Source organism: Zosterops lateralis (assembly GCF_965231275.1).
Source record: "Zosterops lateralis genome assembly, chromosome: 8".
Taxonomy (NCBI): Eukaryota; Metazoa; Chordata; class Aves; order Passeriformes; family Zosteropidae; genus Zosterops; species Zosterops lateralis.
In genome coordinates this window covers 17688414-17714994 of record NC_139768.1, presented here as the reverse complement: position 1 = coordinate 17714994, position 26581 = coordinate 17688414, and the positions used below count along the sequence as shown (strand labels likewise).

The window sequence follows — 26581 nt, the reverse complement described above, 5'->3', positions numbered from 1 at the left end:
CCTTTCCTACTGCCTGTGATGAAATAAGACTGAAATACTGCTTTAAGCATCCAGTTCAGAAACATTTACCAACAATACTCATCAGGCCCATAATTTTACATGGGTATGCCAGAGAAGGACAGAAAAGGAGAAAAGAAAATGGCAAGAAAAAAAGCAATTCTGTCTGCTAAGAAAGGCAAAGCTGCTGCTGCACCACTGTAACTTTCAGTGCCTGCCTCGTTGAACTCTGCAGGAGGCTTCACTGCCAATTCACCCTGCAGAAGTTGGAGGAAGGTTTAGAGGAAATCAGGGAATGAATTCTTGCTGTGGAAGGGTGCCCTCTGTGGAGATCTTTCTTTTTCAGGAAAGAAAAAGCACTTTCATCATCCTCACTCATGACATTTCAGTACTTCTGGGCTGGGTTCTTAATTGAGAAGATTGAAAGGGACATGTATCCCCCCAGACAGGGAGAAGCTCCCTATCTACCCACACCTAATTTCTCAATATTGAAATAAATTGGACAGCTTTTTATATTGTCAGTGGTTACAGAGCTCATCTTTATATACAGAGTTGAAGAAAACAACAATCCCTATCATTGTGCTGTCATTGCTGTTTAAATGCTAAATTTATACAGAGAAAATTTTATTATCCAAACTTGTCAGAGATTAGAGTAAAAATTGTATTACTGTGATCAGGTAAAGTGAGAAAAAGTGTTATTGCTGTTAATCCTGCAAGTCTGTTTTTATCAGTTCGGGGGCAAAATACCAGTTATAAAAGACACAAAGATTTTCTAATTTTTTTTTTTTTTTCTCCTTGTAATATCACAGAACTCCAGATTAATTTCAAACCTGTATGCAAGCCCATGGGTACTCCTTTCTCAGGGAGAAGGGCATGTTTGTTTATTGTTTTGCTCAGCCACAAAAGCGAGTGAGGTTAGAAGTGCCTGCGGCTCCTCCAGCCTGGGGAGCTGGGCTGTTCTGCCATCAGAGCCCCTTTATCCCGGGCTGGCAGGCGCAGTCCTGCTCTCCGGGAATGCAGGGAATAAGGCTGGCAGCCAGAGGGCAACAGCGCCTCAGGAATAATGCGGGACATGGATGCGCAGGAGCCCTCGGCAAGCCTGTCCTAGCAACGGCCTAGAAACCAGAACCTCCTTCTTCATTTAATTGATTTGGGTAAATGGATGACGCCGTTGCTGGGGTGTTATTAAAGCATTAATTTACCCGGTTTCCTCGCATTGTGCTCCTTCCTGCAGCCTGGGCATTATTACAGCGATATCTCTTCAGCAGAAACACCTCCTAGACACAGATGGAATTGGTGGTGTTCATCCTTCAACCACCTGTCTCCCAGGTTCTTTAATGGGAACTTTGAGTAAAGTGTCTCACTGTCAGTCCTCCCTCTGAACCCGTTGTCATCAATACTGCCAGCTCCTTCTATGAGTATTCCCATACCTCACACCTTCATGGGAAGTATGAGCCTGTTGATACTGGAGCTAATGGTTTTGGATAGCCAGAGAGGCACAAAGGTGCCTTAGTGCAACTGGGAATTAGGTCTATTTATGTATTTCACAGATGATATCAGCAAGGATCTGCCTGGCTCTTTGTGTATTCTCTGGCACTTAAATTACAGCCCTGCCTGCTGAGGTTACTTCCAGTGCTAAAACATCAGAGTCCTGCATCAGAAGAAAGGAGAAAATGTTCTGATAAACCCCAGGGAGGAAGGGGACAGACACTGAGTGTGGTTCAGTTCTGCTGGCTTTGTGTGTCACCACCCATCAGTTCAGATCATGCAGGTGCCAGCACTGAAATACACCTGTGTTTGCACCCTTTGGTTATGGGCTTGGTTAGCTAACAAACAGTAACTCAGAATGAATTTTTAGTTAATTTTGAGTGCTTGTGGAAAATGCAGATTCACTATGCAAAATCTGCAGTGAATCTCTGCACCTTTAAGGGCCTGGATATCTACCAGGTGTGGATTTACTGGAAAGATTCTGGGGGTTTTAGGTTTCATATTAACATAATCTGGTATAGCTCAACTCCAAATACTGTGGTGCAATTATAACTGTACTCCTTTGTAGATCCACAGTTCAGACTGTAGCTGAATCCATCCTTCTCTGAGTTAAATCCCATGTCAGTTCCTGTAGAACTGGGGAACAATCACAGCTCCCCTTTAACACAAATCTACACTTGAATCATGGTTAAATATTAGACAGTGGTGTTAAGTGAACAAAAAGGTAGTGAGACTTTTCCAGTGCTGTGGCCAGTTATTTTTTCCCACCAGGGCTTTTGGAAACTGCAGAAAAGAAAGGTGACTATTTTCAGAGATAGCTCAATTCTACTCCATTTAATGTCCAAAATGTTTGGAAAGCACAGCATGCAAAAACACAAGGAGCATTGTCATCTTCTGGCATAGTTGACCTTAAGGTGAAGCTGTTAATCTTAAAGAATTTCTGTGATTACATGCTAAGTCATATCTTGACTTTTAGAAGCTATGAACATGGCAATCACTCATCTGAATTAACTGATTATTTCTATTTCTTAGACCAGTAGGATTTTAATAATTTCATGTGAACTAATGGTTCTTCCAAACAGTATGTTTGTAAGGTCTCTTTTCAAATTACAAAATTCCTTAGAGGATTTCTTTTCTTTGATTATTACAACATAAGAAAAAGGAATTTGTCATGAGCATTGAGCAGAGATACAAAATGTCTGGAATGAATTTGTATCTAATTACAGGAAAGAACTTGCAGTTCTACTTGACTAAGACAAATAGGATTCCAGTTTAAACCAGTAAAAGGGTAAAACCATAATCAGTGAGAGCCACAAGACAGGCTGTTTCATACCGATAAAGCAACCCCTGATGGCAAACGTTCCTCTCCTTTTTAGGAGATACATTATCTGTGTCACCTGAGTTCTTTTCAGGCAGGGACAATACATCATCAATCTATGCAAATTCCAATTCCCAGTTCCCAGGCAATGACTCGGGGAGCTGATTGCAGGCTGAGGCTGACGCCTTCCCCATCTCCAGACTTTGCTGTACTGGCTCGTGCTATGGACATCCAATTGATGGTAATGCTTCTTGATTGCTACAAAGGCCTGTTGTGCCAAATTGTAGGCAGCAATTTGTTGTCAGCATCAGTGTTCTGCGTGCAGCAGCCTGTAGCCAAGGAATTCATTAGATTCCAAGACTGCGGAGGTGAACGGGCGGCTGCTGCATCTGTGGAGGGATATGGAGCAGCAATTCATGTCATTTACTGGGATGATATTTCTGTAGGGCCTTAATGAGCCAGATGATTTACAAGCCTGAAAACAGCACTGTGAAACTTCTGTGCTTGTAACTGTTTCTGCTGTGGAAAATCCTAGTATTTCTTTCCTTTGCCTTTGAGAAATATGATCCAAGTACAGTCAAAACTAGTCAAGTCCAGCCGGGCTTGCCCAGATTTACAGGTAGAGATAGGAAGCAAAATAGTAGCTTGAATCTAGACATGGGCATAGTAAGAAAGCCCAGACTACTGCATCAAATTGGATTGTGAATACTGATCCCCTCTGAGGGAGACTTCACTGTATTAGTTTGTTTTGTTTTCACCTGATTACAGAACACTGTGTGTGTGTACAATGTTACAATTTTTTAATTAGAGTCACACACGATAACTTAGGAGTACAGTGCTACAGAGTGTTTACAAATGAATTACAAAAATATGGGAGTCCCATTTGTATGTAAATATTTGTTTTCTCCAAGCAAATCAGAATGGTGTTATTCTTCATTACAAAGTGTATTCTGCAGCTATAGTGTTCTTATTCCAACAAGGATGATTATAGAAGCACATGGCAGTGGGAGAATTGGCTGGCTGATGCTTCCAAAGCAATTTAGCAGCACTGAGTTGCAACCATCTGAGTAAATAGATTGATGAAAATTCAGTAAAAAAAATGAGGAAAAGACCATTTAGGTCATCTACTTCATTGCTGTTTCCTGGAGTATGTTCTCAGTTACTTGTTGGAGATACCCCAAGCACCACAGCTGCCAAAATGTTCCTTTGGAACAGTCATGCAGTCTAATATTTGCTTAGTTTTCTCAAGTGATATGCAGCATTAATTTTCTTTTGCCTAATGTCATCTTTTTAATCTTGCCACTTTAAGATTGCCTCAAAAGATCTTTTTTTTTCTTTATTCAGAAGAAAATAGTTGAAGGAGAAGTAAAAAGTGGTGACTGAATTATTTTCAGTGTCTTTTCTTGATAACCAGTACAAAAAACTTAACAAAGATAAATTGAAACATATTATCTCCTTTTTTCTTCTTTGTCTTATAGCTTAGACCAGTACCAAGCTTCTTAGCATTGTTTACTAGTCACTCACTACGTTTTTTTTTAAGTCATCATGCTTTTTCAAGACACTTGAACAAAGTCTTCATTAAGTTAAACACTCTTCTTGTTGCTAATATTTTTCTATAAGTATATCTCTTGTTGATGATCTGGTAGGTCTCACCCTGGCCATGGACTGATGGCTGTCCTGTGACAGCTCTGGGAGGGGCTGGAGCAGGGGCTCCACTAACTCTGATCAGTTTGTTGGGGGTTCATCCATTTCCTGTTTTTTCTCTCTACTTCTTTACATTCATATACAAATATGAGCCCTTAATCACATGGCCTAACACTGCCCTAATCCTTTTTTCTTAGAAAATCTGGCTACTTGATACCAAGTCATCAAAGATAATTAGTAAAAAATTCTTTGCAGAAAAGTGCCATTTTAAGATCAAGTATTTTGTTGCAACTGGAATATTGGAGTGGAGTTGGTGGATTCTGTATAGCAGTTCTCAGAAACAACATCCCATTACTTCTCCATTATGAGCTATGGAGAAGGCTTAGTAAAAGGAATAAGAATGATTATCCAGCCAAGCAGTCCTCATTATTCAACGGCTGGAAAGTAAACCCACATGTGAATGGAATACTGATTAAAGAGGTTTTCAGTTTGTTGGATTTTGGTTTTTTTCCTGCAATAACATTTTTTATAGAGTCTTTGTTTACTTGGAATCAGAAACAATTTGAAATGTTTTTTTAGTGAAACCAAAGCAAATTTAGTCATAGCTAAACTCAAATTGTGACAAAAGATTAAAGTTTGACTCATTGTTTCTAACATGTGATTTTTGGTAGCATTTCCTCTTCCAAACAAAAAGAGAATTGAAGATCACAGAATTCTTTTCCATTACCGAATATGCTGTTAATGCCTTCAGGCGAGAGCTCTCTCAGGGCTGTAAATTTTCCTCTACATCCTGTGTGATATAGTTTCCAAATGCAATTAGCTTTTTAGCCCTTCGGTTTTCTAAGATATGACTGAGACAGTGATGATTTACTTAGCTTAGATTTCTGGGGGGTTTTGTTTCTTTATATATATATATTTGACCCTAGATTTGATCCTGAGAGGTACTGTTATTCTGTGGAGATAGAACGATTGCTGCAATATTCATAAACTACCTGCTCTGATTCTTCTTTTTTATACTGGGATTTATGCAAGATGACTACCCCAATTAAAAAAGCTGAAGTGGAATGAAGAATCCGTTCTATCAGTAAAAATAAAATCAAAAATGCTAGTAAACAGATGGAGAACAATCAAAACTTGTATTAATAGTAGAGAGCATGAGCTAATACCGTGTTTGTTCTTTTGGGGTTTTATGTAATGGTTTCTTTTAATTAACAGTGATTATGGATATGAACGCCACAGCAATGGCCAGTGTTTACCAGCATTTTGGTATAACCCATCCTCCTTGTCAAAGGACTGCAGCCTTGGACAGAGTTATCTCAACAGCACTGGGTAAGTGGCTCACCAGGCTTTATTTAGCTAGTATGGATTTAACCCAATGACAATACAGATTACACCTGCTGTAGATGTGTCAGAGCAGGCTTGGGACACCCTGAGACAGAAGCTCTGGGGACACCTTCATCACTACCTTTGTTGGGTTGCACATCTGTCACTCCAGATCTCCATCATGTATGACCCAGGCTTTTCTCTGAAAGATGATGCCTTAAAGAAACTTGAGGAGAGACTGTAAGGCCAAATCATTAATGTTTCTGAAAAGACTCCTCTTAAAATGCTGGGAAATCAGGTGAAGCAGGAAGATAAATTAGTGGAGAGAGCTGAAAGTCACGTACATGTGAAGTGAATTAATAGGTGGGCAGCTAACCTGAATGCTGACTTTCTTTGGGCCTCTTGTAAGTCAGTGGAAGGTGTAGTTTAAGTTAAGATCCTGGCAGACTTCATTTATGATGCAAGTGATTAAAGCAAACAAAGAAACCCAAGCTGTGTTTAGAGGGTTTGGGAACTGAAAGATGGGCAGAATTTGCTTTTTGTTTCAATTCTTACTGTTGTAGCCCTTGAGGGTTGCATCCTAAGAGACTTGCCTCACAACTAATGAGAAGTGAACATGTGAGAAAAGTGGTTAAACTTTGCCCAACTGAATACAATGCCTTATTGTAAGTGTATATAATTTATTCATAACTTAACAGTTATTTAACTCGTAATCTATAATTTTATGGTTTGAGAAATTTATGGTACTGAAACTCCCGGGGGTCTGAGCCTGGACAATCAGACCCCTTTGAATTTCCTTGGGACTCTGCCCTGATGGTGACTTGATAGAGAGAGGCAGCCTTGATCCAGTCGTCCAGAAACAGAATTTAATAATGCCAAAATAACAAACAATAAGGCGTCCACTATATATAGAGCAAACTGTAAAAAGGCAGTAACAAGGGGCCAAAGGCAAAAGGTAAAAGGCAGGGTCCAGGGTCAGACAGGGGTAATTATGTCTCCCAATGTGGAGAGGAGTGAAGGTGGGGTCTGAGGGAAGGGTCCAATAGGGGAGAACGATTAGGAATATTAAAATTCCTGCACCAAAATTCAACCTACGGTAATACAAAGAACAAGGAACCTTCTAGTAACAATTTGCATGCTTGAACTGAGGGAGCATGTTAGTAAGCCTTTTGCTTACTGTATTTAGAAAGAGGTTTCCCAGGGCATCAAGCAGAGGTTTTCTTCTTCTCTCTGGAAACCACTCTACATGGTAGACATCAAGATACTCTGCAGGAAATTACCACGTGCCGTTAACAGCATGAGCTCCTGGTGCGTTGGGCACACAAGGAATGCTCGGCTGAGACAAGTGCTGTAATACGTTTGGAGAACCTTTGTTTTCTAACAATCCCCTTAGTCTAAAGGAACCGACTCCAGCTAACCCCGCCGTGCTCCTCATCAGCACTTGGCACGGGTCTCTCTGTCCCTTTGCAGGTACCGGAAGGTGGTTTCCAACAACTGCACGGACGGGGTGCGCGAGAGGTACACGGCCAAGCCCCAGCAGTGCCCAGGCAAACCCCCCCAGGGGCTGCGCATCGTCACGGCCGACGGGCGCCTCACGGCCGAGCAGGGCCACAACGTCACCTTCCTGGTGCAGCTGGAGGAGGTAGGCTCTGCTCTGCCCTGTGCCCCGGGCCCCATGCGTGTGTCTGGTGTGATTCATGCCAGCAGAAGTTTGTAAAGAGACAGGGTGGTGTAAAGTCAGTCATGGCCAGGATGTACCTGGGTGGAGTTTGCTCCAAATGTATGGAGGTGAAAGGGCTGTTGTGGTATTGTGGTGCCCAGTGTAATGTCTGATAGAAACTGGGAATTGGTTTATTTTGGGAATCTCACAGGAGAACTGAGGACTGCTGTATTGGGGTTCCCAATACCTCTGAGGTCCAGCCCTTGCAGATTGGCTTAAAATAATCATAACGAGACTGCTCTTCAGAGGTGTTTTGTAAAGTAAAAGGTTTAATAAATGGAAAATAACAAACATAACAGAAACAAGAGAAAAAGCTGAGTACAGGTGTCAGAGAAACCTCTGATACCCTGCTAAAAACACTCCAAAAGTCCCCTTAGTTCCTTTGTGCTCGTTCTTTAGTATTGGATGGTTCAGGTGGGCTATTTGGCCCCTGGCGCAATGAAATTGGCAGCAGGCTTTGAGCTACACTTTCCAAGCCCAATCAATGCTTCTGTGCTGGCACTGAGCCAATTACTGTCAGGACAGCAAAACTGTTTCTGGGTCCTTTACCTTATGAGAAATACAAGGGGTGAGTCTCAAACGTTTTCCTATATGGAAAACACTTGCTTGGGTGTGGCATGCCTTACTACACTGCAGGTTTGAATCTGATTCCCCCACACTTAACTTTGTTTTTTATTTCCTGCTGGTTTTTGAAACTGGATTTTCGTATTTATTTTCCACTGACTTTAAACCGAAGACGACAAATAGTACACGTGCAGCTGTGTCACCGTCACAAAAGTTGGTACATATTGTTTAAGCATTTATGGGTGAAATCTCAAGATATCCTCAGCAGGATTAAGTCTGAAATTTACTGCTGTTGTGAAGTTGATTTGGAGTCTGATCTGTGTTTTTGTTGTATCTCTAACTTAACTTGGTATTTTATTGTTCTGCTCCCTCCATTCCTGAATCCATAGAAAGAAGCATTTAAATCTTTTCACTTATTTTTTCTATTTAGCACTTCTTTATCTGTGTTTAACTGCAGGTGCACAAGCAGGAACATTCACAAATGTTTTCTATTTTTCCCTAATCTAAATTGATTTCTTTAAACTTCTACCTGTTTTCCTCTCTTACTGCCCAATAAATCCTAAAACAAATGTGCTTTAACACCAAGGGACAATGTACATCCCTTTATAGTTTAGAATATTCGAGAGACAATGTGCATCCCTTTTTAGTTATGAGTATTTAAGGAAATTACTTCTGACCTCTCCGTTGTAAATGTCATCTGTGAAGAAAGAATTTTGTTTTTTACATCTCTGTTATTGATGTTTTCCCCAGCAAACAGGTGTCCTGATTTGTAAAGGCAATGCCATATGATAAATCAAGCAGTTTTTGACCTGAATGTTTATTTTCTCCAAAATATGATCACTTTATTTCAGTACTGACAGTCAAACAGCATTTCTACTGTGATGCTGCAATAACAGTGGGAACATATAATTTAATCTGGTTAAATCATTGATTTCTCCATTTAAAATGCAAAGGAAAAGGTCCAAAACAAGAGTCATTTCCAGACTTTATTAAAAAAAAAAAAAAAAAAAAAAAGTGAAAAAGTGCACTTTGTATCATCTTTCTCTTCTGAGCAAAGTTTTAAAACTGGCTAGGAAAAGGAAATGGACAATCTGAATAGTCAGTCACAAAACTATCAAGGAATTATGTCAATAGTCAGAGGGAGAAAGAATCAACCACAGTATGGGAAACTGAGGACGAATGTCCTGCTCTTTCTTCTGTGAGTGCTTCAGCTCAGGTATCATGTAAGAAAACCCTGACCACTCTGTCATACAGGGAGCTGCTATGTGTTGTGCTGTCTCTTTTTTTGATTCTGATCTTTTTTGGCAGCTCTGCTTCAGTGTGCACCAGAGTCTGGAAGCCACACCTTCTCCAGTATGAGATGGTGCCTGTCTCATGCTGGGTGTCAAGGAGTACAGAGCAGATGTTTTGATGAGTGAGTGAGTCAGTTCTGAGGAGATCTAAAGGGAGCTCTTCATCCACTGTATCTGATAAGGAAGAGGTTAGGAATTGCTCTGAGGGCTGCAGCAGTATTGATCAGCCTCCAGCCTTTCCAATTACTCTCCCTGTTAGATGAATCTTGACCTCCTGCTCCTAGATTTGTCAACTTAAAGAGCAACCAACAAAACCTTCGGGAGAATTTTACCCAGTCTGGCAATGACTTTGTGTGGGTGTTGCAGCAAAGGAAATATTCAACAAAGAGGAATATTTGCCCAGTTACGTGCAAGTTATAGGGGAATAAAATATACTTGAAGCAGCAAAACTGTGTAGACTAAACCATTTACCAATTTAACTGTTTCAGTGATAAAAAAATCACCACTCACTAGAAAAGTTAAACAAACTGATCAAAAGAACAAGCATCCTTTTAAAAAATGGATATTGATTTCACAGAGTAATTGAGGTTGAAAGGGATCTCTGGAGATTGTTTAATCCTACCCCGCTTCTCAAAGGGAAGTTCCTTTCCCTTGCATACAAGGCATAGGTATCAGAAGACAAGAATTTGTCAATTTCTATTTAGTTCTGCCCTGCACAGGGTGCAGTACAATCCAGGATGTTCAGTATCCAAAAAATCTGTGCGACTCCATTTATACTGAGGGGAAGGCATCAGGAAAGTTAAATATGTCACCTTGCAAATCTTTTCCCCCAACAACATGTGAAAAAAGTGTGTCCTATTCAACCCTTACCCTTCGGAGTGGTAGGCAATATTTTAGAATGCTACACCCTGGTGAGGACTCCTCCTTTAGTGTGAGTGACAGCTGATATCTTTTAAGGTGTGAAAAAGCAATGGCCTTTCCTTTTGCATCTTAACATTTCCTGTATCCCTCTGAGACATTTTGTTTGAAGCCTTCAAATCTGCAGAGGTTGTTTCATACACTGCAGCCTCCCAGCTCTCTTATTTCATGCCCATGTTCCACTTGATCTGCAGGAAAAAGGAAAAGGAAAAAAAAAAAAAAAGAGAGAAGCTGGTGAGCCAAGGTACAAGAGTTTGTTTGAGATTTGTACTCTTGTTATCTTTCTAGGGCTTTCTGCTCCATGTAGGAATCCACGTGGGTTTGAAAAGAGGAACAAACTGCAGAAGCAGGTTCACTGGAGGCCCTGAAAATTCACTGCATCTCTGTAGTGGAGCAGATTGCTAAGAGGGCAGGGAGACACAGATGGCAGCAGTAGAAAGCTGATGTTTTCACTCAGGTGTGGGATTCAGAGGCAGGAGCCATACCACAGTGGCTCCTTGTAGAGCCTGGTTGTGCCTGTGGTGATGCTGAGAGACACAACTGTGCATTCTGACAAAAACACGATGTGAGCAAAAGATCCCCCAAGAGAAGCAAGGACAAAGCATTCAAAAGTGTTCTGCTATTGAAGAAGACACAAAAGAAAATCATCACTGAAGTCTTTGCAAGTGGAGGGAGGGCAGGAACCAAACCCAGGAGCACAGAGCATTGCTGATTTCTGAGAGCTGGGGTTCTGGCCCAGTTTCTCTAACTCTGACTCACATGAAATTTTCCTGTGAAGCATTTATATCTGGCAGCATATAAATATCATTAAAAGCAAACCCAACTAACAGGTCATATTTAAATCATCTGGATGTAAGAATTCTTTCAAAAGTGATCTAAGTCTCCTGTCACCTTTTAGAATTTCTGTATGACTTCCTCTAAACTGCTTGCAAGGTCACCTTGCACTTAATATTTATGGTTCCATTATTGGAAAGGTTTGACCAAGTTACTTGTCCAATTAATCTGATATTTTCAGTGGATGACAATAGCTAGGAATCATCAATAGTGCCTTTACTAACCATCATGTGTTGCATTTTATGAATTATTTTAGAAGTGTTTCATAAGCAAGGAATCATACTTAAGCTGGGAATTCTGCCCTTAAATTTCCATGAGATAAGCAGAATACCAATGGCATTTTTGTCATTGCGTGACAGCGCATGAGAAAAGTAACTCATGCTTAAAAGCAAATTTTTCATTGCCTAAACATGCTGCCAGTTTAAAGGTTAATCCTTCGCCCTGGCCTGGGCTACATGCAGACACCCAGGGCTGGTACCTCTCACACTGCAGCATTGAAAAAGAGTAATTTCTCAGCCTAAAAACCCAAATCCTTGCTTTATTTTTCGACAGCAACAGAAGCAAACCAAAATGTGAAATTATGAAGGCACTTCTCCTACTCAAGTTATACAACCCAATGTCCTTGACATGTTTTGCTTGTCTGTTGTAGAAAATAGAGGGATTTTATTAAGTGTGTGTTGTTTCTGTGTGACTTCCTGATCACATGGTCACATAGGTCTCTTGCCTGTCACAACCACAATTGTTATTTGTATGTTAGAATTATTTGTGTGAACATCAGACGCTTGTGCTGCTGTACTGCTTCAGCAGAGACTCTGAAAGCTGCAGCCTCCAGAGCAATGCTGCTCAGCACAATGGCTTTCAAACTTGTTTCATCTGATTGCTCACACATCTTTGCTGAGGAAATGGATGGTAAAGACATTCAGGGCAGCAAGGTTCAGGGCTTTGACTGTTTCATTACAGATAATTCACAGAGAAACTGCCTCCTCTAATTTATTTTTTATCTTGATAAAATGACAGCCAAAAATCTTTGACATTCCAGGTCTGCCTCAGTTCTCACTTGGCAAAGTCACTCCACTGGGAGTAGATTTTGGCTTGCTTTTAACTGCTTGCTGCTGCTATGTGATGTTTGGATTAGACTAATGTGTGGGGAAAGCTAATTTGTTCCTACACTTCAGGCCACAGGCTAGAATTCAGGCAATCTGAACTCATTCCTGAACCGTGCTCTGAGCTCCTTCTGCATGACCTTGAGTAAGAAACTTAAAACTTTCTGATGTTTTATTCCCTCATTTGAAAAGAGAGCGTTTCTTTCTGCCTCATACCCCCCATGCCTTGCATTTGTGTAGTGATTGCTGATAAATCCAGAGGACTCTCTCTTACCCTGTGAACATACAAATGAAGCCCAGAATTTCCTAGAAGCTGCCGTGGCTCTCTGTAATGACAATGTTGATACATGGCTGTACAAGGTACACTGTGTCTGGGGTACATTTAATGAGCTTGGGGATCCTGCTGGGGGCACAGTGCCATTAACATTTCCCACCTCAGCACTATTGTTTGGTGCAGTTCAGTATTCAACTCAGCTGAAGTTTCTGGAGATGAGCCTAGCATTAGGATTGTTTTGATTGTTGATGTACTGAAATTAAAGGTGCAAAGCTTGTAGTAATTAAAAGCATAGTCTGGTTTTGGTGTTTTATGGTTCGGTTTTTTGTGGGTTTTTTTGTGGTATCCCACTGTGTTCTCTCCTTTGATAGCACAAGGTTGTTAGTAATGATTACAGAAATATGAAACCTTCATCCTAACTTTCCATGCACATGCTGAATCACAGCTGTTTATCTTACTAACAGCACTACACTCCTTTAATAACACACAAATAACACAGTATGTACCCTCCCCCATTCCACTGTCACCTGAATTATAATTGCATTTTCTGATGATGACAAGCTGGTTGGGAGAAATCAGAGCCTTCCGTGCATTTTTAAATTCATTGTTGAAATTCCATGAAAATGTATGAAAGTGGACCTTGCCTTCCTAATGACACACAGCACTACAGTCTTGTAATACACTTCCAGTCACACTGGTTGAATTATTCTGCATAATCCTGAGAGGCTGTTATTGATTCCTGTGGGGCACAGAAGATCTAGTACTGTAAAAAGTGCTCATAGCTGAGTTGAGCTGGCACAACTGGCAGTCAGGATGAATGATGTGATCAGTACAATTCACTATTCAGTGTTGAAAAATAAGTACATGTGAAAAGTATCAAGCTATTTGCCCTGCTAAAAGGCACCTTTCTATTCAGTTTCTGATTGGAAAAATTAAGTCCATCTCTCTGAAAGCAGGGATTTACATGGGAAAGCATGTTTTTCAGTTCTTGGATCAAATTGGATCTGAGTATCTGTTAAAAATTAAGAATATACTTTAAACAGATCTAGATTAAATGTGTGCCATATGTGGATATTCAGTTCCAGTGAAAATATGTTTGATGAATGATTTCTTTTGGTGACAGGAAAATGCCAGAGAGGGAAAGGGGTTAATCTAAAGAAAACACAATGAATTAATCCATGAAAACCCTGCAACAGTAGCTGTGTCTGTTTCTTGCAAAGGATAATTAAATCTATTATCAACATCTCTAAGGAAGACATGGAAGTCAATGCATAATTAAAGACTCAAAAATGAAATCTGAAACATGGGAATCAAAATTAAAAACCTTGAGCTGTGTTTTTTCCATTTTTTAATACTTCCATTTAGATACAAATACAGAAAGTCAATAAGGAAAATGCATTATTACAACTTTCAGGGCAAGATTCCAATGCCGTGTTTGAGAGAGAGAATCCTGCTAGGTGGGTCTCACATCTCACATCCACCAAAAGAGATGTGAGAGCTGCATAAAAGTAATCAAAATATAAAAATATTGCTGCAAACTGTACGGTATGTTTCTTGATATACCCTGAGGCAGGAAGCTTCACAGAGATTTTTGGTAATGTCCAGGTCTTGTGTGCACTCGAGGCCCCTTTGGTCAAGATGCAGGAAAAAGGAAAGATGCACTTGGCTTAGAAGGCAGGACCAGGAAGGAGGGAGAGAGGAATATTTTGTATATGTTAAAAAAAAAAAAAAAAAAAAAAAAAAAAAAAAAAATCCCTTAGAAAATAGTAGATTTCTGGTTTACATTTTAGTAACTAATGTTGTCTAGGTAGGTAAAGGGTTTAATATGGGGGCTTGGGAAACTGTTTTTTAATTATGAGGGCTTCTTTTCAGGCTAAAAGTTATTGAGATTCAGCGTATACTTAAGCCTTTGGCTGCACAAAAGCTTTTCTCAAGACTGCAGTGTACTTCAGTGTACTTGAAGCTTGTGCATGTTGCAGAGAAAGGGGTTAATCTAAAGAAAACACAATTAATTAATCCATGAAAACACTCCAACAGAAGCAGTGTCTGTCTCCTGCAGGTAATGCAGGGAGTTTTCTATCTGCCTTAATTGGGCTAAAAGCTTCAGAAAAATCCCATTGTGGAGTATTGAACTTGACAAAATAAAAAGGAGAAGCTGGGAAAAGTAACAGGAGGGTTTTTTTTGCAAGATGCATGGCTAGACATCAAATTGTTGCAGAACAAAACTTCTCTTGGTAAAACAGCCTTTTGCAAGTGGCTCTGGAGAGATGCAGAGACAGAGACAGTGACAGCTGGGTTGGTTTAAATCAGGTGTGGGCTGTGTGGGAAATGTTTGGATTTTGCCTCATCTGCTTTCTCTTTCTGTCTTACTTTGCCCGTGCCCTTACCTGGCACAGATAAAATATTAGAACAAGTCAAAACACAGTCTCTTTGTTTTCCTGACTTTTCTCTCCCACTTCCTAAGCTAGAATTTTAAATGTCAGATTTTCAAAAAGTGGCATTTTCAGAGGAGTGTTATAGCCTGGATCTTACACAATGGAAAATGTATTTCCAGTTCAAAGGGTTTTAAAACAGGAAAGGCCAAGACAAATGAAAAAGACTGGGGGAACGGCAGCTGAAGCTCTTCTCTAATTAGATTTTCAGTTGTTTCTGTCATTTTCTCTACCTAGAAGTTGAAATCTAAATCTTGCATGCCTTAGAAATGGCTCCTTTCCCTGGCCATACCTGGAGAGAGCGTGAGTTTCATGGCTATGGACAAAATGAAGACAAGAGGAGAAAAGGGTTCATCAGAACACAAATTTTGACACTTGCAGAAATGAAGCTATTCTAAAAGGCTGTCACCCTTTTCATCTTCTGCTGCTACCTCAGATATGTGGAGGAATATTCCACGACCTGAAACAGACTTCAGCTGCATGACCTTGAATATCCTCAGAGCCAATAAATCCAGCGGGGTCACTGTGGTGGCAGGTTTTTAACCATGTGAAAAGCTTTTGTCCCAGCAGCATGGCCTTACTGTTCAAAGACATCATCTCCTTTTGAGTAAGAAAAGACAACTAAAACCCCAATAATGATGGACCTGGAGGAATTGGGAGAGCATCAAAGGGTACTTCAGAGATCTCTGTATTTGGTCTGATCCAGCACTGTATTTGAGATAATAATAGTCCCCTTCTGAAAGAGGTTCAGAGGTCATGTATGGCCACTTCTGGCTGTGGAAGCATATCCCATTTGGTGGCTTCTGTTGGCTCAGTCAAACAGACAGGAGTGCCCAAAGCACTGCATCATGTTTGAAACTTCAGGTCAACAAAGGACATCACTCTGTTCTTAAGACCATTTCCCTGCCACACCTCCAGTCTGGGATTCTCCACAACAGAGCAACACAGTTATTTTTGTCTCATCTATTCGGAAGAAACAGAGCTCCCAGCACAGTGCCAGGGCAGTGTAAAAACAACTTCAGTCTATTAAAAGAGAGCATCTGGGAAAATTTGTTGCTCTTGCCACCATCAGGTATAGCTCTGCTCCTTTTGCTTTCCCTTCAGGCAAGCCTCCACTATTTCTGCCTTCAGAAGTTATAAAAAGACTGAGAGAACATGAGGAATATAAAAGTTCTGTTACAATTTCCTCTTATAGTCACATACATTCACATCTCTTTCTGGTGTGGATACCTGCCTGATGCCAGCCATTCACATGAGTACCTTTCATTCCAGAAGGGAAATTGGGCATCCAGAGGACTGTTTCTCTCTCAAAGAGGGAGAAAAAGGAAGAAAGTAAAGAAAAAGAAGAGGAAATGAACCCAAAGTAAATGAAATGTCCTTTCAGCCAATCTTATGAAAGGTTATTAATGATCAGCTATTAATTTTCCATCATTCCAGATAGTGGCCACTGCTGCAGTGCACCAGGCTGTGGAGGTGCTCCACAGCAGTAGCCAGCAAGTGTGAACACAGCCAGCATGAGCACCATGCAGAGCCAGAGGGGGATTTCCTAGGGAGTGAGGATGTTTAAAGGTAAGACAAGATGCTGCATGTTACATGAAAGGGAGGCATCTTTAGCAGCCATGGTTGTCTGACAGGTCAGTGCAGGCTGTTCCTCTGGTCCGTCAGACCCTGTCACTGTTCTCCAGTTGGTCTCAGCCACCCCTCCGATCCATCTGTCAAAAGCAAAACAGAGCCTGTTTTGATCCTTTCTCTTTCACCACAGGGAGACCTCCAGAGATCCCTCATCCAGGTGGATTTTGGAGATGGCATTGCTGTGTCATATGCCAATCTCAGCTCAACAGAAGATGGGATCAAGCACATCTACCAGAATGTGGGCATATTCCGAGTGACCGTGCTGGTGGAAAACAGCCTGGGCTCTGACAGCGCTGTCCTCTACCTGCATGTAACGTGTATGTATGTTCACACCATTTGGTAGCTTCTGGTTTTCTCTTAGAATTATTGCTTGTGGCTAGAGGTGACATTTGGAATTTGGCAACTGGGTCCAGAGTGGTGGGAAATGATGAGTGTTCACCTGTCCTCCAGACAGACCCTTGATTCCAGACTGAGGAAACATAGTTTCATAGATTCATTAAGGTTGGAAAAGACTTCTAAGATCATTAGGTCTAATTATTAACTTTTGCTTTTTAAGCCATGTTTTACCTCTAATTTTGGATAGTCTAATTTGGGACACCTCAAAGGACTGTCCAGCCCTTTCTGAAATGCACTTTCATTATGAAGCTTACGCTTCCAGAACAACAAAGACACCCAGGGATCTTTAATGACTTTTAAAAGCTTTGAATTTTATTTTGTGCATGTTTTGCCCTCTAATGAAACACATTTCTGGGATGGAAACCAGTGCATTTCAGTGTTTCTGTTGTCATAGGAACCAAAATCTTGGTATTAAATAGTACTGCAAAAAAATTATCCTCATATTGCTTTTCTGCTATTCTTTTTAACATTTTTATGCTTCATATGTGTCTGACTTACAACTGAAATGTATCCCAAGTTCTTGGATAAAACTAATGTTGTATTTTTTCATATTTATTCTAGCACATGGTTTTGAACCCAAAGGGTCAATCTATTTATCAAACTTTTGCAACATTCCTAATGGATTTTGTTTGAGGCTATAATTTTCTTTATACAGTGGGGGGTTTTTGTTTGTTATTTATGTTTTTGCTGTGTGCCTCTGTGCCAGATTAAGTGAGAAAAAAGAAAATTCCAAAACATGAAACTGTGTTTACAGAAATGTTGTTTACCATCTACCAAACTTACTGCACATATTGTATAGATGATTTGGCACATTCACTAACACTTTGCCTCTAGTTTTGGGGTTAGTTCACACAGTATGAAAGCAGCTGCCTTTTGAAGGTAGGAGAGCAGCTCTTTAATGGAGAACCATTGTGTCAACAGATGGGAGCACTGGGAGGCAGGAGAGTGGGAGATAGGATTTTTATCAAGGAGAACCAGAGAAGCAGGAGCAAATATCCACCTGAATGTCCCCCTTCTAAACCACCTTTGGTTTGCCAGGTGTCCAGCTTTCATTCACTCATAGTATCTTTCTTGTCTACAGCTGCTCTAAATCATTTTCTTGAGACACTGAAGGGCTTATGAACCATTTTGATTGTTTAGGCTGTACAAAAAATAAAAAATATTCAGATTTGTTTGTGTGACTTAGCAGCTGATAGCGTATGTTTCTGTGTTCTGCATAGGTAATTGCCAGCACAGGATTTAAACCCTGAGTGATTATTGCAGGCAGGCCCAGGTTATATGTGCCAGACTCTCTGGAGAAGTCACAGCTCTAAGGGATATGTCTCACCTTTCCCTGCGTGATAAGAATTAGGGACTGCAAAACAGTGAGCATGATGCCACTCAGACCAGAAATAGACTTGCTGAGGGCAGTGATGTGCAGTAGATCCAGCCCCCTCCAGAGTCTCTAACACCCTGATCCACAAAAGCTTCTAAATCCTATTTGAATGCTTGCACTGCCACTCAGCCCTCTGCTGAGTATTCTGCTTGGGCTATTTGAGCTTGGCCTCTGGGGAGTTTTGCAAAAAATAGCTGTCCTAAACACACACTGTATTGTAAGATCCACAGATAAGCAATGTGCAGCCTGAATATCCAGACTTTTGGGAAGGGCTACAAACTGGGTGACCCCGGTTACAGGGTTAATACATGAGTGTCTGCAGCCAGATCTGGGCCTTGCAGCACCTTCCTTACCTGTGGCCAGCACTCTTCCTCTAGGAAAAAACTGCAGGCACTGAGCCTCGGTGCTTGTGGTCTCAAAGAAGGTAAAGCCTTCATCCCATGCTCTCATCCTGCTGCAGCCATGTGGCCAGTGCACAGGAGCAGTGCCTTTCCTGCAGTTGCCCCAGGGATCCAGAAATACAGGTTACTGTGAGACAGGAGCATTTTGAGTTGGATGGACAGTATAAACTGCTGTATGGAAACTGCTCAAGCCAACACCCTGTCTCTCAGCTGTCCTGATATGTCAGAATTTTCTCCTGGAAAGTTAATTATGGATTTGCCCAGATGCTTGAGAATAGCATCACATGTGCAAGTGAGCCTTTTGAGAAGCTTCTCCCTTTCAGTTTTCTGGAGCTTTTACAGGTTTTTTCCCCCTGGGACAGGTGAAGGCCATAGCCTCCATAGCCCTGCAGGAAGCTCAGAAATCAATTTTCTTGAATCCTCTTGAAGCTTACCTGGGAGAAAGCAGTCTCCTACCAGGAGGGCCTATCCAGAGTGAGCTATCCCCATCTGCTGGCCAGATAACAGCTCAGCTTTTCAGCCTCTTTGACCCAGCTGTGCAGGGAAATGCTCAGGCAGAATTGGGTTGCTTGAGCCATTTTTTCATATCCCTTCGTAGCCATTGTATGGGGAAGGTACAAGGAGGTGCTGGGCACTTTCTGCTGTGCAGGATCATTTGAGATCTGTTCAGAGGAGTGATGCAGTAATGTTGGAGTGTATCAGACTTCCCATGGGCTCCATCATTACAGTTGTCACTGCATTTAGCTGGGGAAATTGCTGTTTTCCTAGGGTATTGCTGAAAGCAGGAAGAGTGTGGTGATGGAAATGGATCAGAGCAGGCGGATGCCATTAAAATCATAAGGGTGAAATTGTGGCATCTCACAAATTTCCAAGAGTGTTGACTGCTGCTTATAAAAGGCAAAATAAGTCATGGTCTCATGTATAGTAGGCTTTGGTTAATGTGATTATGGATAACTCTTAATTGGACTGCTTCAGCTTAAACAGTGGCTTTGTCTACAACTCAGAGAAAGATGCATTTCGGTAATAAATCAAGAACACTGGTCCTTACTCTGGCATTGTTTATACAGTCTGATTTGGGAGTTTTTTTCTCACTCTGCCTATTGTGTTATACAGGATGCTTTCTCCAGAGTATGTGGTGTTCATTTAGGCTGCAAGGTCTAAGTGGTGATTCATGCATGGGTTATATCCTGAAAGATCCTCCCTGGAAATACATAAAATTCTCTAGCAATGCATCTCAACTCCATATGAACAATGCAAGGCTGTGGCTGTGGTTCTCATCACTGGGGAGCTCACAGATAGAGGATATGTAGATGCGGCCTTAATTTGTTTAAGGAACACATGTCCTCATGTGACCTGAGGTTTCTTTATTTTTCTTTCTCTGCCACTCAGGACAGTTGCTTTGTTCTCTTAGTGAACAGTCAGAACACATTTTAAAAATAATCTATAGAACAAGATTTAACAACAAAGGCCCATCTGTTTCCAGAAGATGGGAAATGTGTAACCCTGGGCATAATGTCACTTGTCGAATGAATTATGTTCTGTTTATACTGAAGAAATGAAAGAGTTTATTGATGAATAGGGGGAGGATAAGGTAACATTAAAATGCAGACAGTGAATAGCTGCCTTCAGAAAGAGTTTCTACTGAAGTTCACCAAATCATAGCAGTTTTCAAGCAAAGATTCTTCATGTCTACTGAAGCCCTTCATGCTGCACATTCTTATGTCTTCCCAGTGAAGGCCATATTCACACAATAGGGCTCTGTCTCTATTGTAAAAGTCATATAAGCTCCTGACTTTATGACATTTGTGCAGTAGAGAGTCTCAGTTTTTCAGTTCCAGGTACAGGTGGGGCTCCTGTTCTCTAAGGAACAGATTTAAGCCTTCCTCTCTAGAAATGGTACCAAGCCAAATCATTCTGTCATATCCCACAGTGATTTAGGGAAGACTTTTCTTCCCTAAACCAATGGATATCTCACCCAGACTGACTTTTCAGATGGAGGGAGGACTCACCTGCTGCTTCTGTTTCTGCAGGCCCCTTGGAACATGTTCACTTATCTCTGCCCTTTGTCACCACGAAGAACAAGGAGATCAATGCCACAGCAGTGCTGTGGCCAAGCCAAGTGGGAACACTCACTTATGTCTGGTGGTTTGGGAACAACACAGAGGTTTGTATTCCTGATTGACTGAGGTCAAAATAATCCTGGAGGAGCTCTCTGACAGAAGAGGGAGGGAGAGAGGGATCTGGGAATGCTTCTGTCTAGTCACATTTGCAAGAAAATTGTAAACCAAGTGCTGATATACTAATGGTCCTTGGAGGTACTAATGTGGAAATGTAAAGTAGTGCTTTGTGTTTGTGGCTGTGACTTAGCTGCAGGGTTTGTTGCTATTTCATGCAAGTTGCCAATAGTTTTCTTCCTTAATTACATCCTAGGTGAACATAGTTAACCAAAATCCAGAAGAGTTTCTACTGTTTTTCTTCATCCTCCTTCACTAACAAGAAGGAAAGAAAAGTAGGGGCTTTGGAAAAAAAAGTAGGGGGTTTGATTTTTTTAGGAAAACAACCTTTCAAGCTAAAGCTGTTTTTATATCTGGAACTGATCTAGGCTGAGCCCCAGCACTCTATGCTAAGGTGCAAGAGGACCTTATTATCATGTGCTACAGGTGGATTAAATGGTTCCCAACACACCTCCCTGCCCCAGGGCTCTGCTCAAGATATGAGAGTATCATCCATCACCTTCTGCTGCCTCTGTGCTTGCAGTCTTGTTGAATCTGCACAGACACTAGAACTGTTACTTAACATATAATTGTGGCCAAAGTACCCAGAAACTCTAATTTCTGAGGGGAGAGGTTGTCATGGATTTCGTAGAGCCAAGAGGGACCTTCATAATCACACATGGTTCTCTTTTGTATAATGCAGATTGGAGAATTTGGTCATTTAACTTTGCTTCATTTAACTGCTTGTGACTAAGGCATAACCTGACTTTTTATTGTTGTTTTGCATTAATAATTTTCTTCAGATGATGGAAAATGCACTTCTCCTTCTGACCATCTCCTCCAGCTATTTCCTTACAGCTAATTATTCTGAGCTTTGAACTCATGCACCGTGTTTGTAGTCTGAATTTATCTAGTCTGGGATTCAAGCTGTTGGATCTTGTTATGCCTTTTTGTGTAGATTAAAGAACTCTCTGTACTATCAGCAATCATTTCCCCCTAGAGGTTCTTACAGGCTGTGATTGTCACCTTTTAACCTTCCCTCTGATCTCCTAAGCTCCTAAGTGATCAGGGTTGGTCTAGTTCTGTTCTCATTGAAGTGTGAGTTTTACTATAGACTACAATGGCAACAGTTTGACTTAATTCTTGGTGCTTTGAAGATCTACCCAGAGTTCATTAAAAAGTGAAAAGAGAAGTTACGGAGAGTCTGCTGGAGGACACAACTCATTGATAAACTGGATCACAGCTAAAGGGATCTGTGTCCTCTCAAGCATCAGCACTTACCAAAAACCATGTCTCTGTATCTAAGGATAACATGGGACAGCAAATGAGAATTCTTAATTTGGCTGGTTCTGTGACAACCCCCTTGAATCACCTTAAATAAAGCACTTACACTAGATTTAGGAAAGGAGCATGCTACCTGGGCAGTGAGTGTTGCAGGCCTTTCTATCAGGATCTGGGCCTCTCTGGAGAGTGAGTAAAGGTGGGAATTTTAACATGAGATCCAAAACAACCAACATGTTAAGTGGAAAGGAAGCACTGGAATCTTTAAACATAGCTCCTTTGGAAATTTTAGGTACCTTACTCTGAGCTTCAGGAGGACATCCCTGTCTGGGGTTTGTATGCCTCTCTAGGAAATTAGCTGCCATATCACAGGTCCCCTCCTGAGTCTGAAATTTCCAGTCTGGAACTAACTCCCCAAACCCTACCAATAGGTTAGAGAGCCAAACTCATTTTTGCTTTTCCTTTCCAGCCAAATTAACTGAATTTTTCCTTTATGATGTATTTGCAGCCACTGATCACATTGGAAGGGAGCATCACATTCACATTTTCTGTAGAAGGGATGAACACCATCACTGTTCAGGTCTCAGCAGGAAACACCATTCTTCAGGACACAAAGACTATTGCAGTGTATGGTGAGTCCTTCCTCTTTTATTTCACACAGGACTTTCTCCACAGTCAACATTTAGAGAGCCAGGTTAGCTGGCAGCAACAAGAGGTCTTTATTCCAGAATGCTTTGAGTGAGATTATAAATTGAATTCCAGTGTTACCAGTCCAGTGTAATATCTCTGAAGGCCGCTGCCTGACAGTAGTGCAGACTGACATGATTGCAGAACATTGATCTCCTTCCCAGAGCCCCCTGCTTGTGCTCCATCACTCTTTGATCATCCTGTATGATTGTCAAAATGTTAGCTTGTTTTGTAAGCTGGTTTTCCCCCTTCTTGGCCAGCAGAGGCCTCTTAACTCACACAAAAACTGCTCAGCTTGGGAGATAAATCAATGCTGTGTGCTGCAGTTCTGCAAAGAAATCTGTACTGATTTGACATCGTTCTCATGAGTCAGAAGCAGTTAGGGCACACAAACACCATATAGTGTAGACAAAGCCTAAAACCTACTGGGAATCCCAGTTTTAGCTGAGTGTGATCAATATGGGCACCTCTGTTAACAGCAACAGAGATTAGGTACATTTTCCAAGGCTAGTGCTCTCCCCACATTTATCCCTGTTCCCTTCCAGTTAAGATCTCCAGGGTTTGGGGCACATCTGTGAGAGTCCAATCACAGCTTCCTGCACAGGGTGTGCCTGCTCCAGAAGTCAAATTGAAGGTAACATTTCATTTGCATTCCCAACACAGCTCCTTTGCAGTGCTATTCATCCACTCAAGTAAGGACTGATAACCTCTTTCAGTTCCAGGACACTCAAGTGATGAATCTCCCAGATTCTCCACATCTCTCAGGGAGTCTGTCAGGCACACTGCACTGCTGGATTCCCTCACAGTCCGTGCACCATCTGCAGATTGATTAAGCAAAACATGAGCTGCACCAGGTTTCACAAAGTTCTGACCCCTCATCTGGCATTCAGGCATTTCAGTCTTTCCTCACCACTCTGTCATTGTATCTGCAGAGAAATTTCAGTCCCTGAGGTTATCGTTCTCTCCGAACCTGGATGACTACAACCCGGATATCCCAGAGTGGAGAAGGGACATCAGCAGAGTAGTCAAGAGAGCTCTGGTGGAGGTAAGCTGTGTGCATAACCTGTGTTACAAGGGTTCTGGTTCCTGGTTTGCTCCTTCATTAGGGCTGGATCAGCTGTTCTCTTAGTGTCTCTTTCTTTCCACCACCCAGAAATGGAGAATTGAGAGTTTGAGGCCAGCATCCTAAATTTTAGACAGGAGAAATGATCTCATCCTGTGGCAATCTGGTGCCCAGAGTCATTCTTCAGTGTAAAGCAGCGCTGTTGTAGTGGAATTGCAAATGTGCTGTAGAAAACTTGTGAGATCAAAATTTAATTTTTTTTTTTTACTACACAGAAGAACACTACAGCAAGTACTTTAAGTCCTTCATATAGCATGAGGCTCACAGGGCAGGACTGGATGCTGGTTTTCCCATCAACACTGTAGAGAAGCTCTGAAGTTCCTTCTTTAACTATGGAACAGAATATCACAAAAATATTCTAGTGTAGCTGAAGATTTAGATTTGAAATTGAGGAGGTAAGAAGAGTTAGAAGAGATAGTTGGAGGTGTCTCATCCCAGTAGAAAAATAGTGCAGGGAATTGTTTGAAATAGTATTTCTGCTTTTTTAAAAATAAAGATACTCAGATTTCGAAAGGACGAAAGGCTTGTCGATGTTATTAGCAAGTTTAAGTGTTACTTGCGGCATCATCTGTGCAAGAACTTCAGAAAAACTGTGTATTAATCAGATGCACAAACTTGTCTGGATTGTTTCTGAGATTTTTTCTGATATTTTGTTAAAAAACAGGAGGAAAGGGTAAAAAAGTCATTTTCTGGAGCTTGATCTTCTGACATATTTATGTCTGTATCAAGTATTCAAGGATCCATTTATCTTCAGGATGAATTTTCAGAATATAAACATCTCAATAAAGCAAAATCAAACAATAAAAAAGCAGAATTGTAAAACCACAGTACCAAGGCTACATTCCAAAAGCAGAGCAGTGAAAACACAGTCTTTTTTGTTATTTGATTAAAAAAATAAAAATTGATTGCTAATTATCTCTTTTATAGCTAAATGATTCACCTTAAACAAGCCTTTGTGAGAAGTTCCTGTAAAAATTAAAGATAAACCCAGTAGATTTCTACAGCAATTAAGTAAAAGGTATAAAAATGAGTCAAATAACTAAATAATTCAATAGGAAATTATAGCTGTGCTATAGAATTTTTATGAACTTTTATTAAAGTATTATATTCTTATTACAGAATATCATCAGACTTGGATAAAATTCTGCATACAAAATTATAGTTCTGTACTAAAATCTGATCTTCACTCTGAGTAGAGATAATTTCATATTATCACAAAATATCCTATTTCTTGTTTTGATCATAATTATTTGCTCGCATCATTGATTTTCTGATTACTGTCTCCCACTTTTGAAAAAAAATTGTTCCCAGCCTCTGAAAATGAAGGCAATACTGTGTCTTTCTTGACACTTTAAAGCAACCTGTTAGGCAAGCACAAATAATACAAGCCCTGACTTCACAGAATACTTGTAAAGAATATAAGAGACCCTTTCATATTTATAAGAGTTTTTTCTAAAAACACATTACAAAACAAAGCAAAATAAAAAGAGGGAACAGAGACACATGTTTTTCCTTAGTGTGTGCTGGAGGGGACTCCATTGGGTTTTCCCCAGAGTGCCAGTAGTCACGTTAGGGTTATCCCCAGGTCAAGCTCAGAAAACGGTGATTTATGATCAGTTTTGCTGATCTTTTGTCCTGCATCCACCATTTCCTCCAATGAGCACCTCCTCCATGTCTTTGCTCCTGAACTACCATGGAGAAGAATTCTTGAGATTTAGGTCCAGTTGATGTCTGAGAGGCTTCCAAGTCCTTACTGCAGAGGAATCTCTGTGGTGCACCTGTGCTCTGTCCTTGTATCTGAAGGCACTTTTTTCCTACCGCTTAAAAATTGACCAACTGAATTCAGCACTTGAAAACTTCAGGTTAAATCAAAACCTTGAGATTTAAGTGCCTTTGGTGGATAATTCACAACAGAAAGGCAATGGAGGAAGATTCATCAAATTATGTTTCTCCTTCCTTTGGCTAACAAAACTTCCTGAGGGCCAAACTAGGTCCTTTTTTGGGTAATAACTCAGCAATCTGATTGTGGAGCATCAGCTGAAATGTAGGACTGGAGATGACCCTGGTAGTAATGCCTGTAGGATACTTTTTCTCTGAATTTCGTCACATGTGTCAAAATTAGGGATATTAAAGTCCTAACTTCAAAATTTCAGCCAAAGCGACGTACAAGATACACTCTAGATGGTAAAAGTACTGTGATGCCTTAACAAAGAGGCTCTCAGCATTCAGTGCCATCCTCACTGTTTCTGTCTCCATTATTTGTTTGTGTATCAGGCTACAAGTATTTCCAGCAAGCATGTCCTGGTGGCAGTGCTCCCTGGCCTGCCCACGTCTGCTGAACTCTTCATTTTACCATATCAAGATGGCACAGGAGAAAAAAAAAGAACAGAAGCAAACCTAGAGCAGGTATCGTGCCCATTATTTGGAGAAGTGTATGTTTATGCATTTCTCTGTGTGTATATATATATGAGATATATATATCTGCATGTATATGGGATTTGTGTATGGTTAGAACTGATAATTATGGTAGGAATGCATCTGATTCACTGGGTAGTGTTACACACGT

The 26581-nt window shown here is 40.9% G+C and overlaps 1 protein-coding gene across 1 annotated transcript in view; it reads left to right on the top strand.

Moving 5' to 3' along the window:
- LOC310912031 (VPS10 domain-containing receptor SorCS1-like) overlaps positions 1-26581 on the top strand; it is a 262422-nt gene that overhangs the window by 218657 nt on the left and 17184 nt on the right. The window contains exons 17-23 of the mRNA XM_083866206.1: positions 5663-5776; positions 7241-7412; positions 16670-16856; positions 20742-20875; positions 22714-22837; positions 23825-23937; positions 26290-26421. Of these exons, the coding sequence (XP_083722332.1) occupies positions 5663-5776; positions 7241-7412; positions 16670-16856; positions 20742-20875; positions 22714-22837; positions 23825-23937; positions 26290-26421 (976 nt within the window). The remainder of the gene's footprint in view (positions 1-5662; positions 5777-7240; positions 7413-16669; positions 16857-20741; positions 20876-22713; positions 22838-23824; positions 23938-26289; positions 26422-26581) is intronic.